The following is a 27,315-nucleotide window of genomic DNA, read 5'->3' on the forward strand; positions in this document are numbered from 1 at the left end:
TGTGAGGTACAGGGCTGGTTCTAGCTTTGGTAGAAAGGTAATGTAATGTAATGTACTATATAATGTCTGATGTTTATTTTTCACATTAGGCATAAGTAGTGTTGAGTGAAGTTGTGTTTTCAACGTCGGCATACAAGGTTCGGGTTACCTTACCATGGACCATAATCCATAACAGAATTCTTAGATAACCCAAAACTTGTACGCTGAACTTGAAAACACAGGTTCGCCCATCCCAATTCAAAACCCCTTATTTTTACCCATAGGGTAACAGGGCCCCTGTTCTTGTGATTGATGGGAGTCCTACCGCTAATAGTTAGCCCCTATCCTTTGGATAGGAGATAACTTTCTCTAACTGAAATAATTGGTTTGCTTGGATTAATTTTCTAGTTGCGGTCACTCTTCCACTTGCCGTATATATCCTCTGAGTAGGTATTGTATAAGTTAAGGCTACTTTCACACTGGCGTTTTGGCTTTCCGTTTGTGAGATCAGTCATGGGCTCTCACAAGCGGTCCAAAACGGATCAGTTTTGCCCTAATGCATTCTGAATGGAAAATGATCCGCTCAGAATGCATTAGTTTGCCTCTAATCAGTCTCCATTCTGCTCTGAAGGCGGACACCAAAACGCTGACATCCGCTTGACGAAACTGAGCCAAACGGATGCGTTCTGGCACACAATGTAAGTCAATGGGGACAGATCCGTTTTCTTTGTCACAATAGAAAACTGATCTGTCCTTCATGGACTTTCAATGGTGTTTAAGACAGATCCATCTTGGCTGTTACAGATAATACAAACTGATCCGTTCATGACAGATGCATGCGGTTGTATTATTGTAACGGATCCGTTTTTGCATATGCATGATTGATCTGCCCAAAACGCAAGTGTGAAAGTAGCCTAAAAGATCAATTTAGATCAGTGGAAATTACTCGCTGTACTTTCCGATTGCACGCGGGTTAGCTGTGTCTCCTCAGTCTCTCTGTGCTTGCTTGCTGGGATCAATTGGTGCCTGACTAGATGGTTTGCTCAGGCGTATTACATATGTAGATAATCATGATGCTGGCTTCTTGTGATTTGCACAGTTAGACACGTTGAGAGGTTTAGTTTTCCGTGACTTTGAAGTTGCCTCCCAAGAGACTCTATGTATACTTCAAATTAATGCATACCTAACTTACACATGATGGTTATAAAAACCAATGTACAATGTCCATTATTTTGCTATAAATGCATTTTATCAATAATATCTGAAATAAAGTATGACATCAATGGCTAGATGTGTTTCAGGCCTTGTCCCCTTCCTCAGTAGCATATAGATTAGTTGTAAGGGGCCCCAAAATGCGTTATAACTAAACTACAGCTAAATAATGGACCGTACGCATTGTTTTTTATAACCATTAGGGTCCTACACCAATCTTCAGAATGCGCCCCACGCATACACAGCGTGCTCGTTGTTCTTTTGTATGGGATCTCCACTCCAGTCACTTGGACTGTGGGACTGCTGGAGGTAGCCAAGTCAGCGCTCTGTTATTTTCAGCAGTCCCGTAGAAATTAGAGTGTGGTCACACATATATGGCTGCTCTCCACTCACTTCAACAATCCCTCTCTGGAGATAGGTCTAGGTCCTTGACATTGGTGGCATATCCTAGCTCAGCCACTGTATCTCCAGCGCGCCCATCAAACTGTATGGAGCAGCAGTGCACATTTTCAACCAGCTGTTTCAGGCGGGCCCCATAGGGTAACAGGGCCCCTGTTCTTGTGATTGATGCGAGTCCTACCGCTAATAGTTAGCCCCTATCCTTTGGATAGGAGATAACTTTCTCTAACTGAAATACTGTTTTAAATGTAGATCCAGATTAAAGGGTTTGTCCACGATAATAAAAAATCTGACAAGTATGAGACTGCGTTGTGATCAAGATGGCATGGCTCCTTTGCCCAGGAAAGCCAAACACTAGTGAAAATATGGGCAGTATGATTGATACAAGTCCATTCACTAATATTATTCATGTGATTAGGTTCCAGGATCAATAATAATTCTACTCAACAGTTTTCACCTGTTACTTGAATTTATGGCTGGCTGCCACTTCACAGATTACTGTAAAAACTCTGGCATGTCACCGTGTGACAACTCCCACATTGCTGCTGTGGGTCAGTAGGAGACAAGATCATGGCTCAGAAACAGGCTTAAAGTGAACCTTCAAGGCGATTTCTACCTCTCTGTGTAAAAGCAACTTATAATAGAGGAAGAGAAACCGAGACCTATGATATATAGGTTTATTTGCATAATTTGGAGCAGGATTTCTGACTAAAAATCACAGTAAATTCTGACAGGACTCCTAGGGGAAACAGTGAGTGAGTCATGCTGACCCTGCCCACACAAGATGGTTGACAGCCTTCTGTGTATACACACTGATGGATATCCTGATCCAAATCCTATAACCCTATATGTCACAGAGCTCAGCTCTGTCCCTCTCTCGTATATTGGTCTCCGAGCATAAGAAAGCAATTAATCACTTCAGTCTCCCTAGCTTAAACACCCTTAATGACCAGACCACTTTTTACAATTCTGCACTGAACTACTTTCACGGTTTATTGCTTGGTCGTGCAACTTAACACCCAAATGAATTTTACCTCATTTTCTTCTTGCTAATAGAGCTTTCATTTGGTGGTATTTCATTGCTGCTGACATTTTAACTTTTTTTGGTATTAATCGAAATTTACCTATTTTTTTTTTTTTTGGGCAAAAAAGGACATTTTTCACTTTCAGTTGTAAAATTTTTCAAATAAAACTACATTTCTATATACATTTCTCTCTAAATTTATTGTTCTACATGTCTTTGATGAAAAAAAATGCAATAAGTGTATATTTATTGGTTTGCGCAAAAGTTATCGCATTTTTCAAACTATGGTACAAAAATGTGAATTTCCGCATTTTGAAGCAGCTCTGACTTTCTGAGCACCTTTCATGTTTCCTGAGGTTCTACAATGCCCAGACAGTAGAAACGCCCCACAAATTACCCCATTTCAGAAAGTAGACACCCTAAGGTATTCGCTCATGGGCATAGTGAGTTCATAGAAGTTTACATTTTTTGTCAGTTAGCGGAAAATAATGATTATTAATTTTATTTATTTTTTTCCTTACAAAGTCTCATATTCCACTAACTTGTGACAAAAAATAAAAACTTCCATGAACTCACTATGCCCATCACGAAATACCTTGGGGTGTCATCTTTCCAAAATGGGGTCACTTGTGGGGTATTTATACTGCCCTGGCATTTTAGGAGCCCTAATGAGTGAGAAGTAGTTTGAAAACCAAATGTGTAAAAAATGCCCTGTGAAATCCTAAAGGTGCTCTTTAGAATTTGGGCTCCTTTGCCCACCTAGAGAGATTTCTCTCACCCAGCATGGGTATATGTAAAAAGACACCCCAAAACACATTGCCCTACTTCTCCTGAGTATGGCGATACCACATGTGTGACACTTTTTTTTGCAGCCTAGGTGCCCAAATTCCTTTTAGGAGGGCATTTTTAGACATTTGGATTCCAGACTTCTTCTCACGCTTTAGGGCCCCTAAAATGCAGTATAAATACCCCACATGTGACCCCATTTTGGGAAGAAGACACCCCAAGGTATTCCATGAGGGGCATGGGGAGTTCATAGAAGATTTTTTTTTTTTTTGGCACAAGTTAGCGAAAATTTATATATATATATATTTTTTATTTTTTTTTTTGTTTTTTTTCTCACAAAATCTCCCTTTCCGCTAACTTGGGACAAAAAGTTCAATGTTTCATGGACTCAATATGCCCCTCAGCGAATACCTTGGGGTGTCTTCTTTCCAAAATGGTGTCATTTGTGGGGTGTTTGTACTGCCCTGGCATTTGAGGGTCCCGGCAATCATTGTATGGCCAGCATTAGGAGTTTCTGCTATTCTCCTTGTATTGAGCATACGGGTAATGAGCTTTTTCTTTTTTCCGTTCAGCCTCTGGGCTGAAAGAAAAAAATGAACGGCACAGATTTCTTCATTCGCATCGATCAATGTGGATAAAAAAAAGGCGCCAGGACATAGGATCTCCGCCCAACACCCAAACCCACTCAGCTCATATCCCCTGGCAAACCCGATTTCTCCATTCACATCAACAGGCCGCAAAGCAATAAATTTGTTAAAATTAACTTTATATAACATTTGAACAGAACATTAAAGGATAACTGTCACTGTCACACTTAGACCCTAATTTCAATTTTCATATATGTAGTTACTAATAACATGATATTCCAGAATCAGTTACTATTAGACCGACTTACCCCATATTTAATAAGATTCAGCCCTTAGCAACCAGTCTGCATAAAACTGCAATTTCACTATTCAGTTAACATGGCCGCCATTGCCCTCCCCCTGAGGCTAATCCCGCCTTCCCTGGTCTGCACTGCTTTGACTCTGCATTGTCCCAGCTCTGCCGAGTGAGGGAGCGTCTGCCAAGCGCAGGGACAGGGAGAAGTGCACACAGCCCAAGCACTGTTTTCAGCTGCTGGGGAGGACCTGGCTTTAATTATTTACTTACAGTCCCTGGCTGCCTGTAATCTGACCTTGCACGCTGCCTGCTTCCCCCCCTTGCAAGACGGGTGGTAACAAGCCGTTGGGGGAAGCTCTGGCCACTAGGTCGCGCGGTGCCACAGCAGCCAATCTGTTCTATAAACAAATGCCTGAAGAGGGGCACATTTGTGTAGCAATTGTCCACATAAAGATGGTACCCCTTGCCAAATAAGGGTGACACCAAGTCCCAGACGGTCTTCCTACTGCTCCCCAGGTAGTCAGGGCAACCGACCGGCTCCAGGGTTTGATCTTTACCCTCATAGACACGAAATTTGTGCGTATAGCCTGTGGCCCTTTCACAGAGCTTATACAATTTGACCCCATACCGGGCGCGCTTGCTTGGGATGTATTGTTTGAAGCAAAGGCGCCCGGTAAAATGTATAAGGGACTCGTCTACGCAGATGTTTTGCTCAGGGGTATACAAATTTGGTGTTTGAGGGGCCGAATTTTGTGGAGCCGGTCAAAAGCTGGGTGGCCTCCTGGGACGAGAGGTGCTGTTGTCACTAAAGTGCAGGAAACGCAGGATGGTCTCAAATCGTGTCCTGGACATGGCAGCAGAGAACATGGGCATGTGATGAATTGGGTTTGTGGACAAATATGCCCGCAATGCATGCTTTTTTGTCAGGCCCATGTTGAGGAGAAGGCCCAGAAAGTTTTAAATTCGAAAACTTGGACGGCTTTCCACCGGAAAGACTGGGCATAAAAGCTTCCTGGGTTGGCGGCTATAATTTGAGTGGCATACCAATTTGTTTCTGCCACGACTAAGTCCAAGAGCTCCGCAGTCAAGAACAGCTCAAAAAAACCCAGTGTCGATCCGATCTGAGCTGTCTCAACCCGAACTCCAGACTGGGCGGTGAAAGGGGGAACTACTGGTGCGGCTGAAGTTGGGGGCTGCCAATCAGAGTTTGCCAGCACCTCAGGGACTCTAGGGGCTCTATGGGCCTGTCTGTGCGGTGGCTGCGACGCAGTGCTGGTACTAGGTCCAGGATGGGCTGCGCTGCTGGTGTATGCCTCACCACATAATCCGACAGCGCCAGCCCCACTCTGCTGCCCTTGAAGCGGATCCTGCGCAACCTGTGGTCTAGCAACACGGGGCCGGGTACGCCTGGTGGTATCGGGGACCTCAACCTCATCGTCCGAACTTTGGGTCAATCTGCCTCTGCTTTCTACAGGTTCGTATTCTGACCCGCTGGATTCCTCAGATGAGGGTTCCCATCCTTCATCCGACTGGGTCAGAAGCCTGTTGGCCTCTTCAGAAGAATACCCCTTACTTGCCATTTGGTCAACTAAATTTAGGGGGTATTTCCTGAGACTACCCAAGAAAAAAAGCAAGCCTGTCTTACAAATGGGAGGCTAGCGAACTACCGGAAGCTGCTGCGATTGCTAAAAAATATCAAAACTGTTTGTTTTTTTTGTTTTTTTTAATCACCGCAGCGCTTGTAAAGTGATTGTGCAGTGATAAAAAAAAATTGTCACTGCAGCGGGGCGGGCATAGGTGAACCCACGTGTGGGTGACCGATCAGGCCTGATCGGGCAAATACTTCGTTTTGGGTGGAGGGCGAGCTAAGGTGACAATAATACTATTATAGATCTGCTGTGATCAGTTCTGATCACTTACAGATACTATAAAAGTACCAATGCCGATTAGCGATGCGCTAATCAGCGAATCAGTGACTGCGGTGCGGTGGGCTGGGTGCTAACCGACGCTAACTACCTAACAAAGGCACCTAAACTATCCTAAAACCTAACCGTCAATACCAGTGAAAAAAAAGTCAGTTTACACTGATCACTTTTTCCCCTTTCACTAGTGATTGACAGGGGTGATCAAGGGGTTAATTGGGGTGATGGGGGAGGGGGGGTGATCTGGGGCTAAGTGTGTGGTGTTTGTGCACTTAGTGATCTGTGCTCCTCTGCTGGGACCAACCGACGAAAAGGACCAGCAGAGGAGCACAGAAGCCATTTCACACCTTATATTTATAAATATAATGTGTTAAGAGTAGGGATGAGCGAACTCGAACTGTATAGTTCGGGTTCGTACCGAATTTTGGGGTGTCCGTGACACGGACCCGAACCCGGACATTTTCGTAAAAGTCCGGGTTCGGTGTTCGTCGCTTTCTTGGCGCTTTTGTGACGCTTTCTTGGCGCTTTTTGAAAGGCTGCAAAGCAGCCAATCAACAAGCGTCATACTACTTGCCCCAAGAGGCCGTCACAGCCATGCCTACTATTGGCATGGCTGTGATTGGCCAGAGCACCATGTGACCCAGCCTCTATTTAAGCTGGAGTCACATAGCGCCGCCCGTCACTCTGCTCTGATTAGCGTAGGGAGAGGTTGCGGCTGCGACAGTAGGGCGAGATTAGGCAGATTAACTCCTCCAAAGGACTTCACTTGATTAATCGATCGATCTGCAGCTGTGCATCATTGAGCTGCTGAAATTCAAATGCTCACTCACTGTTTTTAGGCTGCCCAGACCGTTTGTCAGTCACTTTTTTCTGGGGTGATCGGCGGCCATTTTGTGTCTTGTGCGGTGCTGCGACCAAGTGCATTTAACCCTCAATGGTGTGGTTGTTTTTTGGCTAAAGCCTACATCAGGGTGAAGCTGTCACACCAAGTGCATTTAACCAGCAATAGTCTGTTCATTTTTTGGCCATATACTAAATCAGGGGCAAGCTGCGCCTGTCACCAAGTGCATTTAACCCTCAATGGTGTGGTTGTTTTTTGGCTAAAGCCTACATCAGGGTGAAGCTGTCACACCAAGTGCATTTAACCAGCAATAGTCTGTTTATTTTTTGGCCATATACTACATCAGGGGCAAGCTGCGCCCGTCACCAAGTGCATTTAACCCTCAGTAGTGTGGTTGGTCAAGCTATCACACCAAGTGCATTTAACCAGCAATAGTCTGTTCATTTTTTGGCCATATACTAAATCAGGGGCAAGCTGCGCCCGTCACCAAGTGCATTTAACCAGCAATAGTCTGTTCATTTTTTGGCCATATACTACATCAGGGGCAAGCTGCGCCCGTCACCAAGTGCATTTAACCAGCAATAGTGTGGTTATTTTTTGGCCATATCCCAGTCTAATTCTGTCACTAAATCCATACCGGTCACCCAGCGCCTAAATACTAGGCCTCAAATTTATATCCCGCTAAATCTCTCGTTACCGCTGTCCTGTTGTGGCTGGGAAAGTTATTTAGTGTCCGTCAAAGCACATTTTTTGTTCTGGGTTGAAGTACAATTCCCAATTTAGCAATTTCATAATTTAGTGGTTCCTGCTATATCAGAGCTATTTGAAATCTATCCCTAAAAGGGTATATAATATTCAAGGTGCACATAGGGTCATTCAGAATAACTTCACACACACGCTACTGTGCATTTCCAAGTCTAATTCTGTTAGTAAATCCATACCGGTCACCCAGCGCCTAAATACTAGGCCTCAAATTTATATCCCGCTGAATTTGAATACAATACATTGGGCCAAATAATATTTTTGTTGTTGTGGTGAACCATAACAATGAGAAAAACATCTAGTAAGGGACGCGGACGTGGACATGGTCGTGGTGGTGTTAGTGGACCCTCTGGTGCTGGGAGAGGACGTGGCCGTTCTGCCACATCCACACGTCCTAGTGTACCAACTACCTCAGGTCCCAGTAGCCGCCAGAATTTACAGCGATATATGGTGGGGCCCAATGCCGTTCTAAGGATGGTAAGGCCTGAGCAGGTACAGGCATTAGTCAATTGGGTGGCCGACAGTGGATCCAGCACGTTCACATTATCTCCCACCCAGTCTTCTGCAGAAAGCGCACAGATGGCGCCTGAAAACCAACCCCATCAGTCTGTCACATCACCCCCATGCATACCAGGGAAACTGTCTCAGCCTCAAGTTATGCAGCAGTCTCTTATGCTGTTTGAAGACTCCGCTGGCAGGGTTTCCCAAGGGCATCCACCTAGCCCTTCCCCAGCGGTGAAAGACATAGAATGCACTGACGCACAACCACTTATGTTTCCTGATGATGAGGACATGGGAATACCACCTCAGCATGTCTCTGATGATGACGAAACACAGGTGCCAACTGCTGCGTCTTTCTGCAGTGTGCAGACTGAACAGGAGGTCAGGGATCAAGACTGGGTGGAAGACGATGCAGGGGACGATGAGGTCCTAGACCCCACATGGAATGAAGGTCGTGCCACTGACTTTCACAGTTCGGAGGAAGAGGCAGTGGTGAGACCGAGCCAACAGCGTAGCAAAAGAGGGAGCAGTGGGCAAAAGCAGAACACCCGCCGCCAAGAGACTCCGCCTGCTACTGACCGCCGCCATCTGGGACCGAGCACCCCAAAGGCAGCTTCAAGGAGTTCCCTGGCATGGCACTTCTTCAAACAATGTGCTGACGACAAGACCCGAGTGGTTTGCACGCTGTGCCATCAGAGCCTTAAGCGAGGCATTAACGTTCTGAACCTGAGCACAACCTGCATGACCAGGCACCTGCATGCAAAGCATGAACTGCAGTGGAGTAAACACCTTAAAACCAAGGAAGTCACTCAGGCTCCCCCTGCTACCTCTTCTGCTGCTGCCGCCTCGGCCTCTTCTGCTTCTGCCGCCTCGGCCTCTTCCTCCGCCTCTGGAGGAACGTTGGCACCTGCCGCCCAGCAAACAGGGGATGTACCACCAACACCACCACCACCTCCGTCACCAAGCGTCTCAACCATGTCACACGGCAGCGTTCAGCTCTCCATCTCGCAAACATTTGAGAGAAAGCGTAAATTCCCACCTAGCCACCCTCGATCCCTGGCCCTGAATGCCAGCATTTCTAAACTACTGGCCTATGAAATGCTGTCATTTAGGCTGGTGGACACAGACAGCTTCAAACAGCTCATGTCGCTTGCTGTCCCACAGTATGTTGTTCCTAGCCGGCACTACTTCTCCAAGAGAGCCGTGCCTTCCCTGCAGAACCAAGTATCCAATAAAATCAAGTGTGCACTGCGCAACGCCATCTGTGGCAAGGTCCACCTAACCACAGATACGTGGACCAGTAAGCACGGCCAGGGACGCTATATCTCCCTAACTGCACACTGGGTAAATGTAGTGGCAGCTGGGCCCCAGGCGGAGAGCTGTTTGGCGCACGTCCTTCCGCCGCCAAGGATCGCAGGGCAACATTCTTTGCCTCCTGTTGCCACCTCCTCCTTCTCGGCTTCCTCCTCCTCTTCTTCCACCTGCTCATCCAGTCAGCCACACACCTTCACCACCAACTTCAGCACAGCCCGGGGTAAACGTCAGCAGGCCATTCTGAAACTCATATGTTTGGGGGACAGGCCCCACACCGCACAGGAGTTGTGGCGGGGTATTGAACAACAGACCGACGAGTGGTTGCTGCCGGTGAGCCTCAAGCCCGGCCTGGTGGTGTGCGATAATGGGCGAAATCTCGTTGCAGCTCTGGGACTAGCCAATTTGACGCACATCCCTTGCTTGGCGCATGTGCTGAATTTGGTGGTGCAGAAGTTCATTCACAACTACCCCGACATGTCAGAGCTGCTGCATAAAGTGCGGGCCGTCTGTTCGCGCTTCCGGCGTTCACATCCTGCTGCTGCTCGCCTGTCTGCGCTACAGCGTAACTTCGGCCTTCCCGCTCACCGCCTCATATGCGACGTGCCCACCAGGTGGAACTCCACCTTGCACATGCTGGACAGACTGTGCGAGCAGCAGCAGGCCATAGTGGAGTTTCAGCTGCAGCACGCACGGGTCAGTCGCACTACAGAACAGCACCACTTCACTACCAATGACTGGGCCTCCATGTGAGACCTGTGTGCCCTGTTGTGCTGTTTCGAGTACTCCACCAACATGGCCAGTGGCGATGACACCGTTATCAGCGTTACAATACCACTTCTATGTCTCCTTGAGAAAACACTTAGGGCGATGATGGAAGAGGAGGTGGCCGAGGAGGAGGAGGAAGAGGGGTCATTTTTAGCACTTTCAGGCCAGTCTCTTCGAAGTGACTCAGAGGGAGGTTTTTGGCAACAGCAGAGGCCAGGTACAAATGTGGCCAGCCAGGGCCCACTACTGGAGGATGAGGAGGAGGTGGATGAGGATGAAGCATGGTCACAGCGGGGTGGCACCCAACGCAGCTCGGGTCCATCACTGGTGCGTGGCTGGGGGGAAAGGCAGGACGATGACGATACGCCTCCCACAGAGGACAGCTTGTCCTTACCCCTGGGCAGCCTGGCACACATGAGCGACTACATGCTGCAGTGCCTGCGCAACGACAGCAGAGTTGCCCACATTTTAACCTGTGCGGACTACTGGGTTGCCACCCTGCTGGATCCACGCTACAAAGACAATGTGCCCACCTTACTTCCGGCACTGGAGCGTGATAGGAAGATGCGCGAGTACAAGCGCACGTTGGTAGACGCGCTACTGAGAGCATTCCCAAATGTCACAGGGGAACAAGTGGAAGCCCAAGGCCAAGGCAGAGGAGGAGCAAGAGGTCGCCAAGGCAGCTGTGTCAATGCCAGCTCCTTTGAGGGCAGGGTTAGCATGGCAGAGATGTGGAAAACTTTTGTCAACACGCCACAGCTAACTGCACCACCACCTGATACGCAACGTGTTAGCAGGAGGCAACATTTCACTAACATGGTGGACACCCCTCCACGTACTGACTGATGGTTCGGCCCCATTCAACTTCTGGGTCTCTAAATTGTCCACGTGGCCAGAGCTAGCCTTTTATGCCTTGGAGGTGCTGGCCTGCCCGGCGGCCAGCGTTTTGTCTGAACGTGTATTCAGCACGGCAGGGGGCGTCATTACAGACAAACGCAGCCGCCTGTCTACAGCCAATGTGGACAAGCTGACGTTCATAAAAATGAACCAGGCATGGATCCCACAGGATCTGTCCGTCCCTTGTCCAGATTAGACATTAACTACCTCCCCTTAACCATATATTATTGGACTCCAGGGCACTTCCTCATTCAATCCTATTTTTATTTTCATTTTACCATTATATTGCGAGGCTACCCAAAGTTGAATGAACCTCTCCTGTGTCTGGGTGCCGGGGCCTAAATATATGCCAATGGACTGTTGCAGTGGTGGCTGACGTGAAGCCTCATTCTCTGCTATGACATGCAGACTAATTCTCTGCTGACATGAAGCCAGATTCTCTGTTACGGGACCTCCCTCCTCTGCCTGGGTGCTGGGCCTAAATATATGCCAATGGACTGTTGCAGTGGTGGCTGACGTGAAGCCTCATTCTCTGCTATGACATGCAGACTGATTCTCTGCTGACATGAAGCCAGATTCTCTGTTACGGGACCTCCCTCCTCTGCCTGGGTGCTGGGCCTAAATATATGCCAATGGACTGTTGCAGTGGTGGCTGACGTGAAGCCTCATTCTCTGCTATGACATGCAGACTGATTCTCTGCTGACATGAAGCCAGATTCTCTGTTACGGGACCTCCCTCCTCTGCCTGGGTGCTGGGCCTAAATATATGCCAATGGACTGTTGCAGTGGTGGCTGACGTGAAGCCTCATTCTCTGCTATGACATGCAGACTGATTCTCTGCTGACATGAAGCCAGATTCTCTGTTACGGGACCTCCCTCCTCTGCCTGTGTGCTGGGCCTAAATATATGCCAATGGACTGTTCCAGTGGTGGCTGACGTGAAGCCTCATTCTCTGCTATGACATGCAGACTGATTCTCTGCTGACATGAAGCCAGATTCTCTGTTACGGGACCTCCCTCCTCTGCCTGGGTGCTGGGCCTAAATATATGCCAATGGACTGTTGCAGTGGTGGCTGACGTGAAGCCTCATTCTCTGCTATGACATGCAGACTGATTCTCTGCTGACATGAAGCCAGATTCTCTGTTACGGGACCTCCCTCCTCTGCCTGGGTGCTGGGCCTAAATATATGCCAATGGACTGTTGCAGTGGTGGCTGACGTGAAGCCTCATTCTCTGCTATGACATGCAGACTAATTCTCTGCTGACATGAAGACAGATTCTCTGTTACGGGACCTCTCTCCTCTGCCTGTGTGTGTGCTGGGCCTAAATATATGCCAATGGACTGTTGCAGTGGTGGCTGACGTGAAGCCTCATTCTCTGCTATGACATGCAGACTGATTCTCTGCTGACATGAAGCCAGATTCTCTGTTACGGGACCTCTCTCCTCTGCCTGTGTGTGTGCTGGGCCTAAATATATGCCAATGGACTGTTGCAGTGGTGGCTGACGTGAAGCCTCATTCTCTGCTATGACATGCAGACTAATTCTCTGCTGACATGAAGACAGATTCTCTGTTACGGGACCTCTCTCCTCTGCCTGTGTGTGTGCTGGGCCTAAATATATGACAATGGACTGTTGCAGTGGTGGCTGACGTGAAGCCTCATTCTCTGCTATGACATGCAGACTAATTCTCTGCTGACATGAAGACAGATTCTCTGTTACGGGACCTCTCTCCTCTGCCTGTGTGTGTGCTGGGCCTAAATATATGCCAATGGACTGTTGCAGTGGTGGCTGACGTGAAGCCTCATTCTCTGCTATGACATGCAGACTGATTCTCTGCTGACATGAAGCCAGATTCTCTGTTACGGGACCTCCCTCCTCTGCCTGGCTGCTGGGCCTAAATTTATGACAATGGACTGTTGCAGTGGTGGCTGACGTGAAGCCTGATTCTCTATGACATGCAGACTGATTCTCTGCTGACATGAAGCCAGATTGTCTGTTACGGGACCTCTCTCCTCTGCCTGGGTGCTGGGCCTAAATATATGCCAATGGACTGTTGCAGTGGTGGGTGACGTGAAGCCTCATTCTCTGCTATGACATGCAGACTAATTCTCTGCTGACATGAAGCCAGATTCTCTGCTATGGGACCTCTCTCCAATTGATTTTGGTTAATTTTTATTTATTTAATTTTTATTTTAATTCATTTCCCTATCCACATTTGTTTGCAGGGGATTTACCTACATGTTGCTGCCTTTTGCAGCCCTCTAGCCCTTTCCTGGGCTGTTTTACAGCCGTTTTAGTGCCGAAAAGTTCGGGTCCCCATTGACTTCAATGGGGTTCGGGTTCGGGACGAAGTTCGGATCGGGTTCGGATCCCGAACCCGAACATTTCCGGGAAGTTCGGCCGAACTTCTCGAACCCGAACATCCAGGTGTTCGCTCAACTCTAGTTAAGAGGCTTGTGATGCGTCCAGGAGGAATGAATCGACCGCCTCCGGACTGCAATCCTTCTTTGGGCGGTCCGGAGGCGGTAAAAGGGTTCGTTCGCTTTTTTATGTTTTTATAAATCAGCACTGTATTCTCCTCACTGTTGAGCTGCTCGCTTTTAACATTGTGGCGGTGAGCTGGTGTAATTTCAACTTGCCTGTCCTAGTCCCTTCAATGGGACTGCTCCTTCATATAGGACAGAGGCGTCCCATAGAGGTGACTGGGTGGCCCAGTTGAAATAACACTTCTCTCACTGTAATGCTGACAGTGAGCAGTGAAGAGAATACAGCACTAGTACGAGCTCTGCGTTCTCTTCAAACGACTGTTTGCTGGGTGTGCCACATTTGGAAATTCTGACTTAAGTGGTGGGTCCTTTGTTTTGGCCTCCAGTAATTACCAAAGCAAAGAGCAACTCCAAATACCATCTCTGCCTGGAGGACCTGGCACATTTTATGCATTACTTGAACAGTTGATAGAGTTCATTGGGGGCTGTGTGATACTTAAATTCCTGCAGATTATAGCTGATTGCTGGGTGTGGTAAACAGTTAACCCGCAGGTTTCCAGAGCTGTACCTGGACGCGCTGGACGTGACTTGAGTCCCAGTGCCGTACAGGGAAGGCAGCCAAATGACCCAGGCAGGGTCTCAAAGGCACTTTGTCAGCTTAATGCATTGCAGAGGGGATCAGACCCCCAAAAGTTGAAGTCCCACAGTGGGCCAAAAAATTTTGTGGTGACATCTTTGTGCTGATGAGTACATTTAAATCACTTGGCTTCTTTTTATATCACGTGTACGCAGTATATGATCAATTATATCCAAGTTGGCCACCCTTAGGCCCTTAGGCCGGATGCACATAGCAACCGATGACGTCGTGCGCGCCTGCTCTGAACAGGAATCCAGCCCGGCATAACAAGGCCGTGTGCATTAGGCCTTATTCACATGTATGGGGCCTTCTTAAATTTTGTATCCAGTGGCTTGTTTCAATTATAGGGTCAAATAGGCTGTGTTATGTTAGAGCATGTGATCTTTCACAGAATGTAAGGGCCTGATATGTTAGTGTTGTTAGCTCCAGGTCAATTTACATAAAATCTTATATTTTTTTGTTTTAACCCCTTAGGGACACAGCCTTTTTACACCTTAGGACCAGGCCATTTTTTGCAAATCTGACCAGTGTCACTTTAAGTGCTCATAACTTTAAAACGCTTTGACTTATCCAGGCCGTTCTGAGATTGTTTTTTCGTCACATATTGTACTTCATGACACTGGTGAAATAAAGTAAAAAAAAATAATTTTTTTTGCACCAAAAAATACCTAATTTAACAAATTTTTTGAAAAATTAGCAAATTTCAAAGTTTCAGTTTCTCTACTTCTGTAATACATAGTAATACCCCCAAAAATTGTGATGACTTTACATTCCCCATATGTCTACTTTATGTTTGAATTGTTTTGGGAATGATATTTTATTTTTTGGGGATGTTATAAGGCTTAGAAGTTTAGAAGCAAATCTTGAAATTTTTCAGCAATTTACAAAAACGACATTTTTAGGGACCAGTTCAGGTCTGAAGTCACTTTGCGAGGCTTACATAATAGAAACCACCCAAAAATGACCCCATCTAAGAAACTACACCCCTCAAGGTATTCAAAACTGATTTTACATTAGTCGTTAACCCTTTAGGTGTTGCACAAGAGTTATTGGCAAATGGGGATGAAATTGGAAAATTTCTTTTTTTTGCCTTATTTTCCATTTTAACCCATGTTTTCTACTAACAAAGCAAGGGTTAACAGCCAAACAAGACTGTATCTTTATTACCCTGACTCTGCCGTTTACAGAAACACCCAATATGTGGCCGTACACTACTGTACGGCCACACAGCGGGGCGTAGAGTGAAAGGTGCGCCGTTTGGTTTTTGGAGGGCTGATTTTTATGGACCGGTTTATTTACACCGTGTCCTGTTTCAACCCCCCTGATGCACCCCTGGAGTCGAAACTCCCTAAAAGTGACCCCATCTAAGAAACTACACCCCTCAAGGTATTCAAAACTGATTTTACATACGTCGTTAACCCTTTAGGTGTTGCACAAGAGTTATTGGCAAATGGGGATGAAATTGGAAAATTTCATTTTTTTGCCTTATTTTCCATTTTAACCCATGTTTTCTACTAACAAAGCAAGGGTTAACAGCCAAACAAGACTGTATCTTTATTACCCTGACTCTGCCGTTTACAGAAACACCCAATATGTGGCCGTACACTACTGTACGGCCACACAGCGGGGCGTAGAGTGAAAGGTGCGCCGTTTGGTTTTTGGAGGGCTGATTTTTATGGACCGGTTTATTTACACCGTGTCCTGTTTCAACCCCCCCGATGCACCCCTGGAGTCGAAACTCCCTAAAAGTGACCCCATTTTGGAAACTACGGGATAAGGTGGCATTTTTTGGGGGAGTATTTTTAGGGTAAATATAATTTTTGGTTGCTCTATATTACATTTTTGTGAGGTAAGGTTACCAAAAATTGAAATTCTGATATTTCATCTCCATTTGCCATTAACTGTTGAGGAACACCTAAAGGGTTAATAAAGTTTGTATAATCATTTTTGAATACCTTGAGGGGTGTAGTTTCTTAGATGGGGTCAATTTTAGGGAGTTTTTACTCTAGGGGGGCATCAGGGGGGCATCAAAAGGGATATGGTGTCAATAAAAAAGGCCATCAAAATCGGCCTTCCAGAAACCATGTCGGTCCTTTCCTTTTGCAGCCTCCCTTTTACGGATACAGCAGTTTACGACCACAAATGTGGCGTTTCTGTAAACTGCAGTATCAGGGTAATAAATTTTAACTTTTGTTTGGTTGTTAACCCTTGTTTTGTTACCGGAAAAAACGGACTGAAATGGAAAAGTGCCAAAAATAGCGGTTTTGGCACCGTTTTTTTGTTTTTTTTTTAACCGTGTTAATCTGGGTAGTTAGGTCATGGGATATTGTTATAGAGGAGATTCTTACGGACGCGGCAATATCTAATAAGTCTACTTTTTTTTACAATTATTTAGGTTTTTGACTATTATCTTTTTTGATACAACTTTTTTTTTGGGTATCTCTAAAGTCTAAGTGTCATTTTTTTTATTTTCTTTTAGCCAATTATCTTATGTGGGGGCTCATTTTTTGCGGGATGAGCGGACGGTTTTATTGGCACTATTTTGGGGGCTATATGACTTTTTGATCGCTTGCTATTAAACTCTTTGTTATGTAAGGTGACAAAAAAAAAAATTTTTTGCACCTATTTTTTTTTTTTTTTTTACTGTGTTAATCTGGGGGGTTGGGTCATGGGGTATTTTTATAGAGGAGATTCTTACGGACGTGGCGATACCTAATAAGTCAACTTTTTTTTTTACAATTATTTAGGTTTTAGACTATATTATCCTTTTTGATACCCTAAAAAAATTTTTGTATCTCTAAAGTCTGAGTCATTTTCTATTTTTTTTTTTATCTGATTATCTTATGTGGGGGCTCATTTTTTGCGGGATGAGATGACTGTTTTATTGGCACTAATTTGGGGGCTATATGACTTTTTGATCGCTTGCTATTAAACTTTTTATTATGTAAGGTGACAAAAAAAACCTTTTTTTGCACCTTTTTTTTTTTTTTTCTGGACCGTGTTAATCTGGGGGGTTAGGTCATGGGGCATTTTTATAGAGGAGATTATTACAGACGCGGCAATACCTATGTCTACTTTTAATAAATTATTTTAGTTTTTTTGGGTGTCTCAAGTCTGAGAACCATTTTTTTTTATCCGATGTCAGTGCTAAATTGGGATATAAATTTAGTACTCCATGGAAGTGTGATACTCCCTGAAGCAACCTTCAATGCAGAGGCCCGGATGATCGGGGCATGTGTCGCACTGAGTAGTCGTGTCCTTCCGTATCCCCCTCCTGCGACACACTCTGCACTTTTTTTGGGTTCGTCCCTTCTTTCCAGTATGGGGGACCACACCTGGAAAGTGTTGGCCAGGGACGATCCGGGCGCCTACAGTTCCCGAGGTACTCCGGCCTGCTCTTTCCCGGTCCGAAAAGATCAGGGCCTTGAGGACTGCCTCATAGAACTGGAGGAATGTCCCTGTGCTGCCAGCGCTTCGGGATAGTACAAAAGAGTTGTACATGGCAACCTGTACCAAGTAGACCGCAACTTTTTTGTACCATGCCCGGGTTTTGCGCATGGCGTTATATGGCTTGAGGACTTGATCCGAGAGATCAACTCCTCCCATATACCGATTGTAGGCGACGATACAATCGGGCTTGAGGACCGTTGCCGCGGTACCTCGCACAGGGACAGGGGTGATGCCGTTACCATGAATTGTGGACAGCATAAGGACATCCCTCTTGTCCTTATACCTGACCAGCAACAGGTTTCCAGTGGTAAGGGCATGGGTCTCACCCCTGGGGATAGGTACCTGGAGGGGGTGGGCAGGGAGGCCGCGTTGATTTTTCCGCACGGTCCCACAAGCGGACGTGGATCTGGCGGCAAGGGACTGGAACAAGGGGATACTGGTATAAAAGTTATCCACGTACAAGTGGTAACCCTTATCCAGCAGTGGGTGCATAAGGTCCCACACAAGTTTCCCGGTAACACCCAGAGTGGGGGGACATTCTGGGGGTTGAATCCGGGAATCTCGCCCCTCGTATACACGAAATTTGTAAGTGTACCCTGAGGTACTCTCACAAATTTTGTATAGCTTCACGCCATACCTCGCCCGCTTGGAAGGCACATACTGGCGGAAAATGAGTCTCCCCTTGAACGCAATGAGAGACTCATCAACCACGACCTCCCTTCCAGGTACATAGGCCTCCATGAATTTGGCCCCAAAGTGATCGATGACCGGCCGTATCTTGTACAGACGGTCATGGGCAGGATCACCTCGGGGTGGACATGCTGCATTATCGGAATAATGCAGACATTTCCTGATGGCCTCAAACCGGGAGCGTGTCATAACCGTACTGTAAAGTGGGGTCTGATATAGGACGTCCCCACTCCAGTACAGCCTGGCACTGGGTTTCTTGACCAGGCCCATATGCAGCACGAGGCCCCAAAATGTCCTCATTTCGGCTGCACTGACCGGCGTCCAGCCACCGGGCCTGGCCAAAAAGGAGCCCGGGTGTTGAGCGACGAACTGTTGGGCGTACAGATTCGTCTGCTCCACCATCAGATTTACCAGTGGGTCACTGAAAAAATGACAAAAAAAGTCATATTCAGTGTAGCCCACTGTGGAAATCTGGATTCCTGATTGGCCTACGAAATCAGGAATCACGGGCTCGTATCGCTCTGGGCTACACCAGACAAGTTCACCGGCAGGGTGCTCCGGTGGATTTAACTGGTGGGCCGGGAAACCAGTACGAGCCCCAGAGCTGCTCGTACTAGTGTGGGCCACAGGGTCCCTAACATGGCGGTCCCCTTGCTCCGCCTGGCGGCGTCTCCGCCGCCTTGGGGGCTCATCATCATCGCTAGATGATGAGGAGGATGCGGATGACAACAGGAATGTGGGGTCATCCTCATCCTCACTGGGACTCTCGGACTCGGAGGCAAGCTGGGCGTATGCCTCCTCGGCCGAGAACGTCCGGCGGGCCATAGGGGAGTGTGTGTCTGCGTGTATATGTGCGTGTGCGTAACTCTTTATTTGGTGTGCGTGTGGGAGGGGGCACGGGTGTTCACGAACTCACCCTAAAACTAACAGAAAAAAATAAATAAAACTAACTAAAAAAAGGGCAAAAAAGTGAGGAAAAAAAATTCAAAACTGCTGATCAACCGTCCGAAGTTGATCAGCGGTGGGGTGTGCGATGCGCTAACAGTGGCCGGACGCTAAGTGCCGGTCACAGTCAGCGAACTCAAAAAAAAAAAAAAAAAAAAAAGCACCCCAAAAAAGGTGGGGGGGGGGGGCAAGTGGCAGGGGGAGGGGGGCAAGTGGCAGCACCCCTGGGGGGTCTAGGGTCACACAGCTGTGCTGTGGACCCCAGACACCCTAACTGGGGTGATGCAATAAAAAGTAAAAAAAAAACTACCTTTCCCTTTTTTTTTCCTGCCTATCCCAAACTTTCCCTAGCTGTCCCTATGTACCTGATGGGGTGCTGGGGGCAGAGATCGGGTCCTGGGGGGCACAGATCGGGGTGCAGGCAGCAGTGGCAGACACGTGCAGGCAGCTCCTCTCTCCTCCGGCGCTGGAACACAAAAGGAGGAGGAGAGGGGCGCCTGCCTCTTTTGAATCTGCCGCCGGACCGCCCCCTGACCAATCAGAAAGCGATCCTGAGTGGTGATGTCACCATCACCACTCAGGATCGCTGGATGGTGATTGGTGGAGTGAAATCACACCACCATCACCATCCTGTTCCGGGTTATCGGGTCTTCAGAGACCCGAATAACCCGGAAACGCAGAAAACCGCAGGTCTGAATTGACCTGCGGTTTTCTGCGATCGCATACATGGGGGGGTCACCGGACCCCCCGACGCATTTGCCCCAAGTGCCTGCTCAATGATTTGAGCAGGCACGGGGTTCCGATCGCCGCCGGCCGCGCGGCGGTGATTGAAAATGCACAGGGCGTACATGTACGCCCTGTGTCCTTAAGTACCAGGGCACAAGGGCGTACCTGTACGCCCTGTGTCCTTAAGGGGTTAAACAAAACTCTTTTGATTACACACACCTCAATATATTTTGTCCCATTTCCTGTGGATTATGACAACCTAGGTGGCCTGCATGGTATGGTACCTTGAACCCCTAGTCTATCTGCCCATCCTGTACTTGAAATTGCTACCACCAGTGGAGTTATGAAATCTGTTGTCATAGTTAATAAAAGGGCCCTGCCAGAGACTAATTCCCCTTGTCATACGGATCTAGCTGAGCTGATTTTGTCATTAGACATCAGCTAGTGTTATCTGAGGTACAGGTAATGCAATAGATATATCTTAAAGGGGTTGTCCAGCTGTTAACGTTGATGACCTATCGTCAGGATAGGTTATCAATATCTTATTGGCGGTGGTCCCAACCCCGACCATTCAGCTGTTTGAAGAGTCTGGGAAGTGCAGTGTAATGATGAGTACTAGCTCCATTCACTTGACTATACTTGAGTACTTGTAATTACACTACTCCACCTCTGCACAGAAGAAAAGTTATAGGGCCATATTTATCATTACTCTGGCAGCTTACTCCACTTTCACATATGGCTAAAGTCAGTTTTAGCCAAGTCAGATTTATGATCGGCCCTTTAAGACTGTGATAAATGTGGTTTGACGGTAGCAGTTTATCCGTCAGTAAGCAGCTTTACAAAAGTTGCACGTCTTTACAAAAAGTCGCATAAGATGAGCATTGTCTGCACTGGAGTGATTTTGCAAATTTTTTGCGACTTTTTAAATGGTCGCAATAGTAAATCTGTCTAGAGATTCATTTACATAAGAAAACCCACTTTCAGAAAACTGGCGCGCATAGTGCAGAGCCAATAAAAGTCGCACATTTTTGCGCAGTTTAAGCGATTGTGCAAAAATGTGCGACTTTTTCACTCCATTATTCTGACTTGAGGTAATGATAAATCTGGCCCATAGTGTAAAGATCAGGAAGAAGTGCTCGCATAGAGCCCTGCCTCCACATCAACAGCTAATCGGTGGGGGTTCCGGGTGTCTGAGCCCCGCACATACGGATGGCCTATCCTGACGAGAGGTCTTCAATATTAATGGCTGGACTGCCCCTTTAAGTTAGTTTAGGCTTGAGCGAATCGTTCAAATACGTTTTAATGCTGTGCCGTTTCAACGTTAAAATATATTGCCTCTCGGAGTTCTTCTCGCCCAAATTCGTGACTTTGGTTAATTCCTACTGTATTCATATCTGTGGATTAAAAAAACAGTTGAAAATAACAATCCGAACTGGGTTTTGGTACTGAGGTACCCGCCAGTGCAAAGGTTTGGATTGCTATTTTGAATTGTTTTTCAGCACACAGAAATGAATAAAGTAGGAGTTCATTGAAGTCTTGGACAACTTTGGGCAAGAAGAACTTTGGCTCCAGGGAGCAAATACATTTTAATGCTGTACGAATACAACATTAAAATGTAAGTATTTGAACAAATCGACTTCGCATCTATGATTGGAGGGTCCATTCACTAAAGCCTAATTTAGTTGATCAGGAAAAGCAATGAAATGACAAAATCTGCTTTGCTACATCTTTCTGTGTAAAGAATCGACATGACATAATTCTTAATTCTTTGTCAATTCCCTTTTTTATTTATTCTTTTTTTTTTTTTTTTTTTTATTTATTCTTTTTTTTCCCCTTTCTTTTAACCCCAATACATTTAGTATAAAGTTCACCTCCGGCCCAAGATCCAGTTCACCAAACCTCACACCATGCGCCCCGCAGCCCGTCACGCCACATCAGCCCCTCGACCGGTGGCCAACATCTCTGGACAAACCGCCTCCTCTGGCGCAAGGAGGCGACGAGTAAGGTGCCGGAAATGTCAAGCATGTCTCCAGAGAGAGTGTGGGACTTGCCACTATTGCAAGGACATGAAGAAGTTTGGAGGTCCAGGCAGGATGAAGCAGTCATGCATGCAAAGGCAGTGCCTTGCGGTGAGTAGTACAGGGGTCAGGCATTTGTGCACATTGCTATCTCTATGGTTCTAGCAGTTTGTCCCTACTTTCTGTATATTATGTTCCTCTCAATTTAGTCCCTAGACATATTTTTCTAAGAAATCTAGCTTTACTTATGGTAGGGTGAGCCCTCGGGGGTGTTGTAATGATGAGGTCACTGATCAGACCGCCTCTGTCCTCCAGCCCAGACTGCCCCACTCAGTCACCTGTGCCATATGTGGAGAGGTGGATCAGACCAGTGACTCCCAGGACTTTGAAAAGAAGCTCATGGAATGTTCGGTGTGCAATGAGATTGTCCATCCTGGGTGCCTAGAGGTGAGTAGTCAACATTGCCTGCTACATATGAAACATAGAAAGATCAGCCTACAGTTACAGGATGGTGACATAGATTCATCTCTGAAATAATAGATGGAATAGTGAGTTGTTATGTTTAATCATCGGCACTGTAGCCGGGTGCTGCTTCAGACTTCTCCTTGACTAGGCAGGAGAACATTTTCTTTCTTCATAGCTGATAGCGGTGTGATGTAACGGAAGAGACAGCCACCTTAGGAACATGTGCTGTTTAGGTAGCAGTTGGCACGTTTTGCCTTATCACTTTGACCGCTATTTTTTAGCATTTAACTGAAGCATTGCCATTGGCACCATTACAATGTATTGGAGAAGGGCATTAGGGTCAGTTACAGTGGATCTATCATCTGAATATATAGTTATCTTCAAAGGCAGCATATTACAGGGATGGCTCCAGGTAGATCTAATTGCAATGCTGTGGGAATATGTTGCCACTTTATAAATGAAACTCACTGCAAATAGTTCCCTCTCCTACAATTAAATGCTATTTGTAATGAAAACGGCAGCCTTGAGAAGATAAAGTTCCCCTTATCTTGTGCTACCAACTGCAGATGTCAGGTGCCATTGTATTTTCATGCAGAGAGCTCATGGACTATATAGTGTTGGCAGCTGATTTTTACAGCTCTCTCCATGCAAACAGTGTAGGTTGTCCTTGCTACTCTCCTATTCCCAAGTATATATCAACTATACACACAGTTGTTGGCTGTAGCACTTAATGGAATGACCCTTAATTCTTAGGTTGTGTACAAATTTCTAGTTAAAAGGGTAATTTGGTTATGACAAATAACATAGAAGTAACAGGCCAAGATCCATGTGCCTTAACTTTTTGTGTCCTGTGTCGCAGATGGATGGCGAAGGCTTGCTGAGTGACGAGCTTCCCAACTACTGGGAATGCCCCAAATGTAATGAACAGAAGAAGCACACGGTGAGCGGACTGACCTCTACCACAGAGAGCACTTTATCTATTTCATGGTTGTTGCAATTTTTAAAAATACCTACACACATGAATTTGGCTCCGTTTTTTTTTTTAATTGGTAAAATGGCAGGAAAATTGCAATATTTTTATTTATTTTTTAAATCTGCCTCTTAAAAAAATTAGGCGCATCTCACACTAGTGCAGTGAGATTAAGACTGGCTTGTAGGTACACCAGTCTTGATATCTCCCCCAATGTTTTACTACTAGTGTTTTCTTAATGTTTTTCCCTGTAGATAAGGTGATGTGAAAGCACGTAAAAAACCGCCAAGAGCTGTAGAGCGCTTTTTTTCTTCTTTTTTTAAAGAAGCCAGAAAGACAATCTGCCACCAAAATAAAGAACAACGCCAGTTCCAAAAAAGCATTTGTGTCTTATGTTTCATATTTCCCATAAAGCTTCATCTAACATCGGAGCTCACAAAAACACAGCAAAGGCTACTTTCACACCAGTGTTTTTGCTTGGTCCGGCAGGATTCAGCAAAAACGCTTCCGTTACTGATAATACAACCATCCGAACGGATCCGGTTTTATTATCTTTAACACGGAGCCGTCATGAACCCTATTGAAAGGCAAATGAAAACGGATCCGTCCCCATTGACTTGCATTTGTGGTTATAACGAATCCATCTTGCGCTGCATCCCAGGACGGAAAGCAAACTACAACATGCTGCGATTTGCTCTCTGGTATGGAACAACTAAATGGAACGGAATACATTTTGGAGCATTCCGTTCAGTTTTGTCCCCATTGACAATGAATGGGGGCAAAACGGAAGCATTTTTTCTGGTATTGAGCCCCTATGAAAGAACTCTATACCGGAAAACTAAAACGCTAGTGTGAAAGTAGCCAAAAAGCTCTGGTGCAAAAACCGTGAAAGTGTAGGAAAACGCCACAAAAAACCTACATTGAGAGAGCAGCCTAAAAGTGGTTTTATTCCAGAGTGTTTGGTTTCATCTTGAAAGTCACGAACCATAATTTGAAAGATGACTGTTACATTACGTAGTGACATTTTAACATGGTATTTATGCAAATAGTGGTGTAAACATTTTATGTCCTTACATGCTGTGCAAATGTGACTGGGGGGGTATTTTCCTGTCATTATTAGACTTCCTCTCTAATAATCCCATTGAAGGGCCTTGCTATCAAATACTCTTGCTTAAAATGGCTGATAACAGGGAGCAATACTTTGATATAACATATGCTGTGTGAGTGATTTAAAATGAAATAAAAAAATAAAAATGGCAAAGCTTGGAATCTGCGTCAGAAGTGTTACATGTACATCTGTAAGTGGTATCGCTACCTCTAGCTAGCCTATATGAACCAAATCAGGTAGAATCTCTTGCTTTGGTCAACACCTTTTGACTCTTTGGCTGTTCTAAAGAAGTAGCTACTAGCTTTGGTTATTTGGTAAACTCCATGATGATTTGTCTTTCTTCCATCTAGGATTAAGCCTAGTTTTTTTGTGTTTACAGGTGAGCACAGATCAGGAAAAAGTCTTGCTGCACAATGTAAGTTCTAAGGTCGGGTCTCCTTAAAATGTAGCTGTATCTATTTTTCAGTCTGCTAAGGTTCTTAAACAACATCCCAGCTCCTTTTCAGAAGTAAGCCACTTGTCCAACTACTGAAGCCTCCACTGTAGCTAAGGCCTCTTTCACACGACCGTTTTTTTTTTCCGTTTTGCGGGCCGTTTTTTGCGGTCCGTATACGGTCCGTATACGGAACCATTCATTTCAATGGTTCCGCAAAAAAAACGGAATGTACTCCGTGTGCATTCCGTTTCCGTATTTCCGTTTTTCCGTTCCGTTTAAAGATAGAACATGTCCTATATTTGGCCGCAAATCACGTTCCGTGGCTCCATTAAAGTCTATGGGTCCGCAAAAAAACGGAATGCATACGGAAATGCATCCGTATGTCTTCCGTATCCGTTCCGTTTTTTGCGGAACCATCTATTGAAAATGTTATGCCCAGCCCAATTTTTAATATGAAATTACTGTATACTGTATTTGCCATACGGAAAAACGGAACGGAACAACGGAACGGAAACGGAACCACAACGGAAGCAAAAAACGGAACAACGGATCCGTGAAAAACGGACCGCAAAACACTGAAATGGACATACTGTCGTGTGAAAGAGGCCTAATAGAGAGGATTTCCAAGCAGGGGAGCCTCCTCTATGGTGTCTGTACACTCTAATAGTCTATATGGGCAGATTTTTGTCAGGATGTATTACTGTGAATTTTGAGAAACTGTGAATAAATATTCTTAACATGACTTGGGTGCATAAAAAGTTTACTAAACTATGATAAAGAATATATGCAAAAATAACATGCAGAGTAAAGTAATTGACAGTCCTCCAAGCTACCCATCGACCAGTTCCCAAGGCACCTGGTCCACACCCATATGATGCAAAGAGAGGTGGTGGTAGCAAGACACCTCCTTATCCTGATATCTTCAATGGAGCAAAGCCCTTTCTTAGATAGTTGTTTTCTTGCTTCCTAGCCCCTCCTGTGCACATGTACAGTTACTTCAGACCTAAATAACACAGCCAGGTATCTGGAATTGGTAACCAACTACATTATAAGGAATTAAAGGTGAAAGAATCAATAAAATAGGGGGCGTGGCCGGAAGTTGATATGTGAGGACGCATGTAGAGGAGCTCCGGACCCAATTCCCCTAACTTCTACATTATCCTGTTAATTTATCGCCGCAAATATTACATCCAGAATCGGCAGGAGGTCGGGAAAGACCCGCGACCCGAGCATGGCGCGAAACAAGGCGCAGTGGACAGGCTACGAGAGTTTGCCCGCGTGGAAGACCAAGATGGCGCGGCCCCTCGTGCATCATCAGTGGAGAGGACGAAAGGAGATGTTGTGTCTGAGGAAGCGGAACCCTCGGCCTGTGAACCTTCTCTCAAACAAGTCACTGAACAACTACTGCAAGCAATATCTGTCTGCCGCACGTCCATGGTGGGCAAGCTGGAGGAGGTAAAGGTGGATATTGGCCTGCTCCGCCACGACATGCAGGCCATACGAGATCGCGTTAAGGAGACCGAAAACAGGATCTCTGACGTGGTGGACCGCCTGCAACCTCTCCTCGCTAAGGTACAGGAATTAAAACAGTAAGTAAACTTTTGGCAGCAGAAATGCGACGATTATGAGAACCGCACAAGACGCAACAATTTACGGATTATCGGCATGCCTGAGAAAGCAGAGGGCAATAATCCAAGTGCGTTTGTTACTACCTGGCTCCAAGATTCCTTCCCGGAAGCAGCATTTTCAGCGGCTTTTATTATTGAGCGAGCTCATCGCGTCCCCGCCAAACCTCCTCCACCGGGGGCCCCCCCAAGACCCTTGCTTGCAAGGTTATTGAACTCTATGGACAGAGATCATGTGCTGCAGATGGCGCGCAGGAAACAGGAGCTTAAATAATAGAACAGCACTGTTATGATCTTTCCGGATTTTTCGTCCGAGTTACAAAAACGCAGGGCCACATTCAGCGTGGTGAAAAGGAGGCTACGTGAGAAGAATTTGCCATATTCCATGGTGTATCCAGCTCGCCTGAGAGTAGCAGATGGTGATGTGAGACGGTTTTTCAATAGCCCTGAGGAGGCCACTAATTGGCTGGATGGC

General features: G+C 46.1%; 1 protein-coding gene across 3 annotated transcripts in view; it reads left to right on the forward strand.

Moving 5' to 3' along the window:
* Positions 1-27,315, forward strand: part of KDM2A (lysine demethylase 2A) — a 286,076-nt gene that overhangs the window by 198,632 nt on the left and 60,129 nt on the right. Inside the window, exons 14-17 of one of the 3 annotated variants that reach the window (XM_044296599.1) lie at positions 22,078-22,347; positions 22,552-22,683; positions 23,561-23,641; positions 25,159-25,194. The exons of 1 other annotated variant lie outside the window; for it this stretch is intronic. In XM_044296599.1, coding sequence (XP_044152534.1) covers positions 22,078-22,347; positions 22,552-22,683; positions 23,561-23,641; positions 25,159-25,194 — 519 coding nt within the window. The remainder of the gene's footprint in view (positions 1-22,077; positions 22,348-22,551; positions 22,684-23,560; positions 23,642-25,158; positions 25,195-27,315) is intronic. One more of the 3 variants, XM_044296600.1, reaches the window with a different exon arrangement.

This window comes from Bufo gargarizans, chromosome 6 (genome assembly GCF_014858855.1).
Source record: "Bufo gargarizans isolate SCDJY-AF-19 chromosome 6, ASM1485885v1, whole genome shotgun sequence".
Taxonomy (NCBI): domain Eukaryota; kingdom Metazoa; phylum Chordata; class Amphibia; order Anura; family Bufonidae; genus Bufo; species Bufo gargarizans.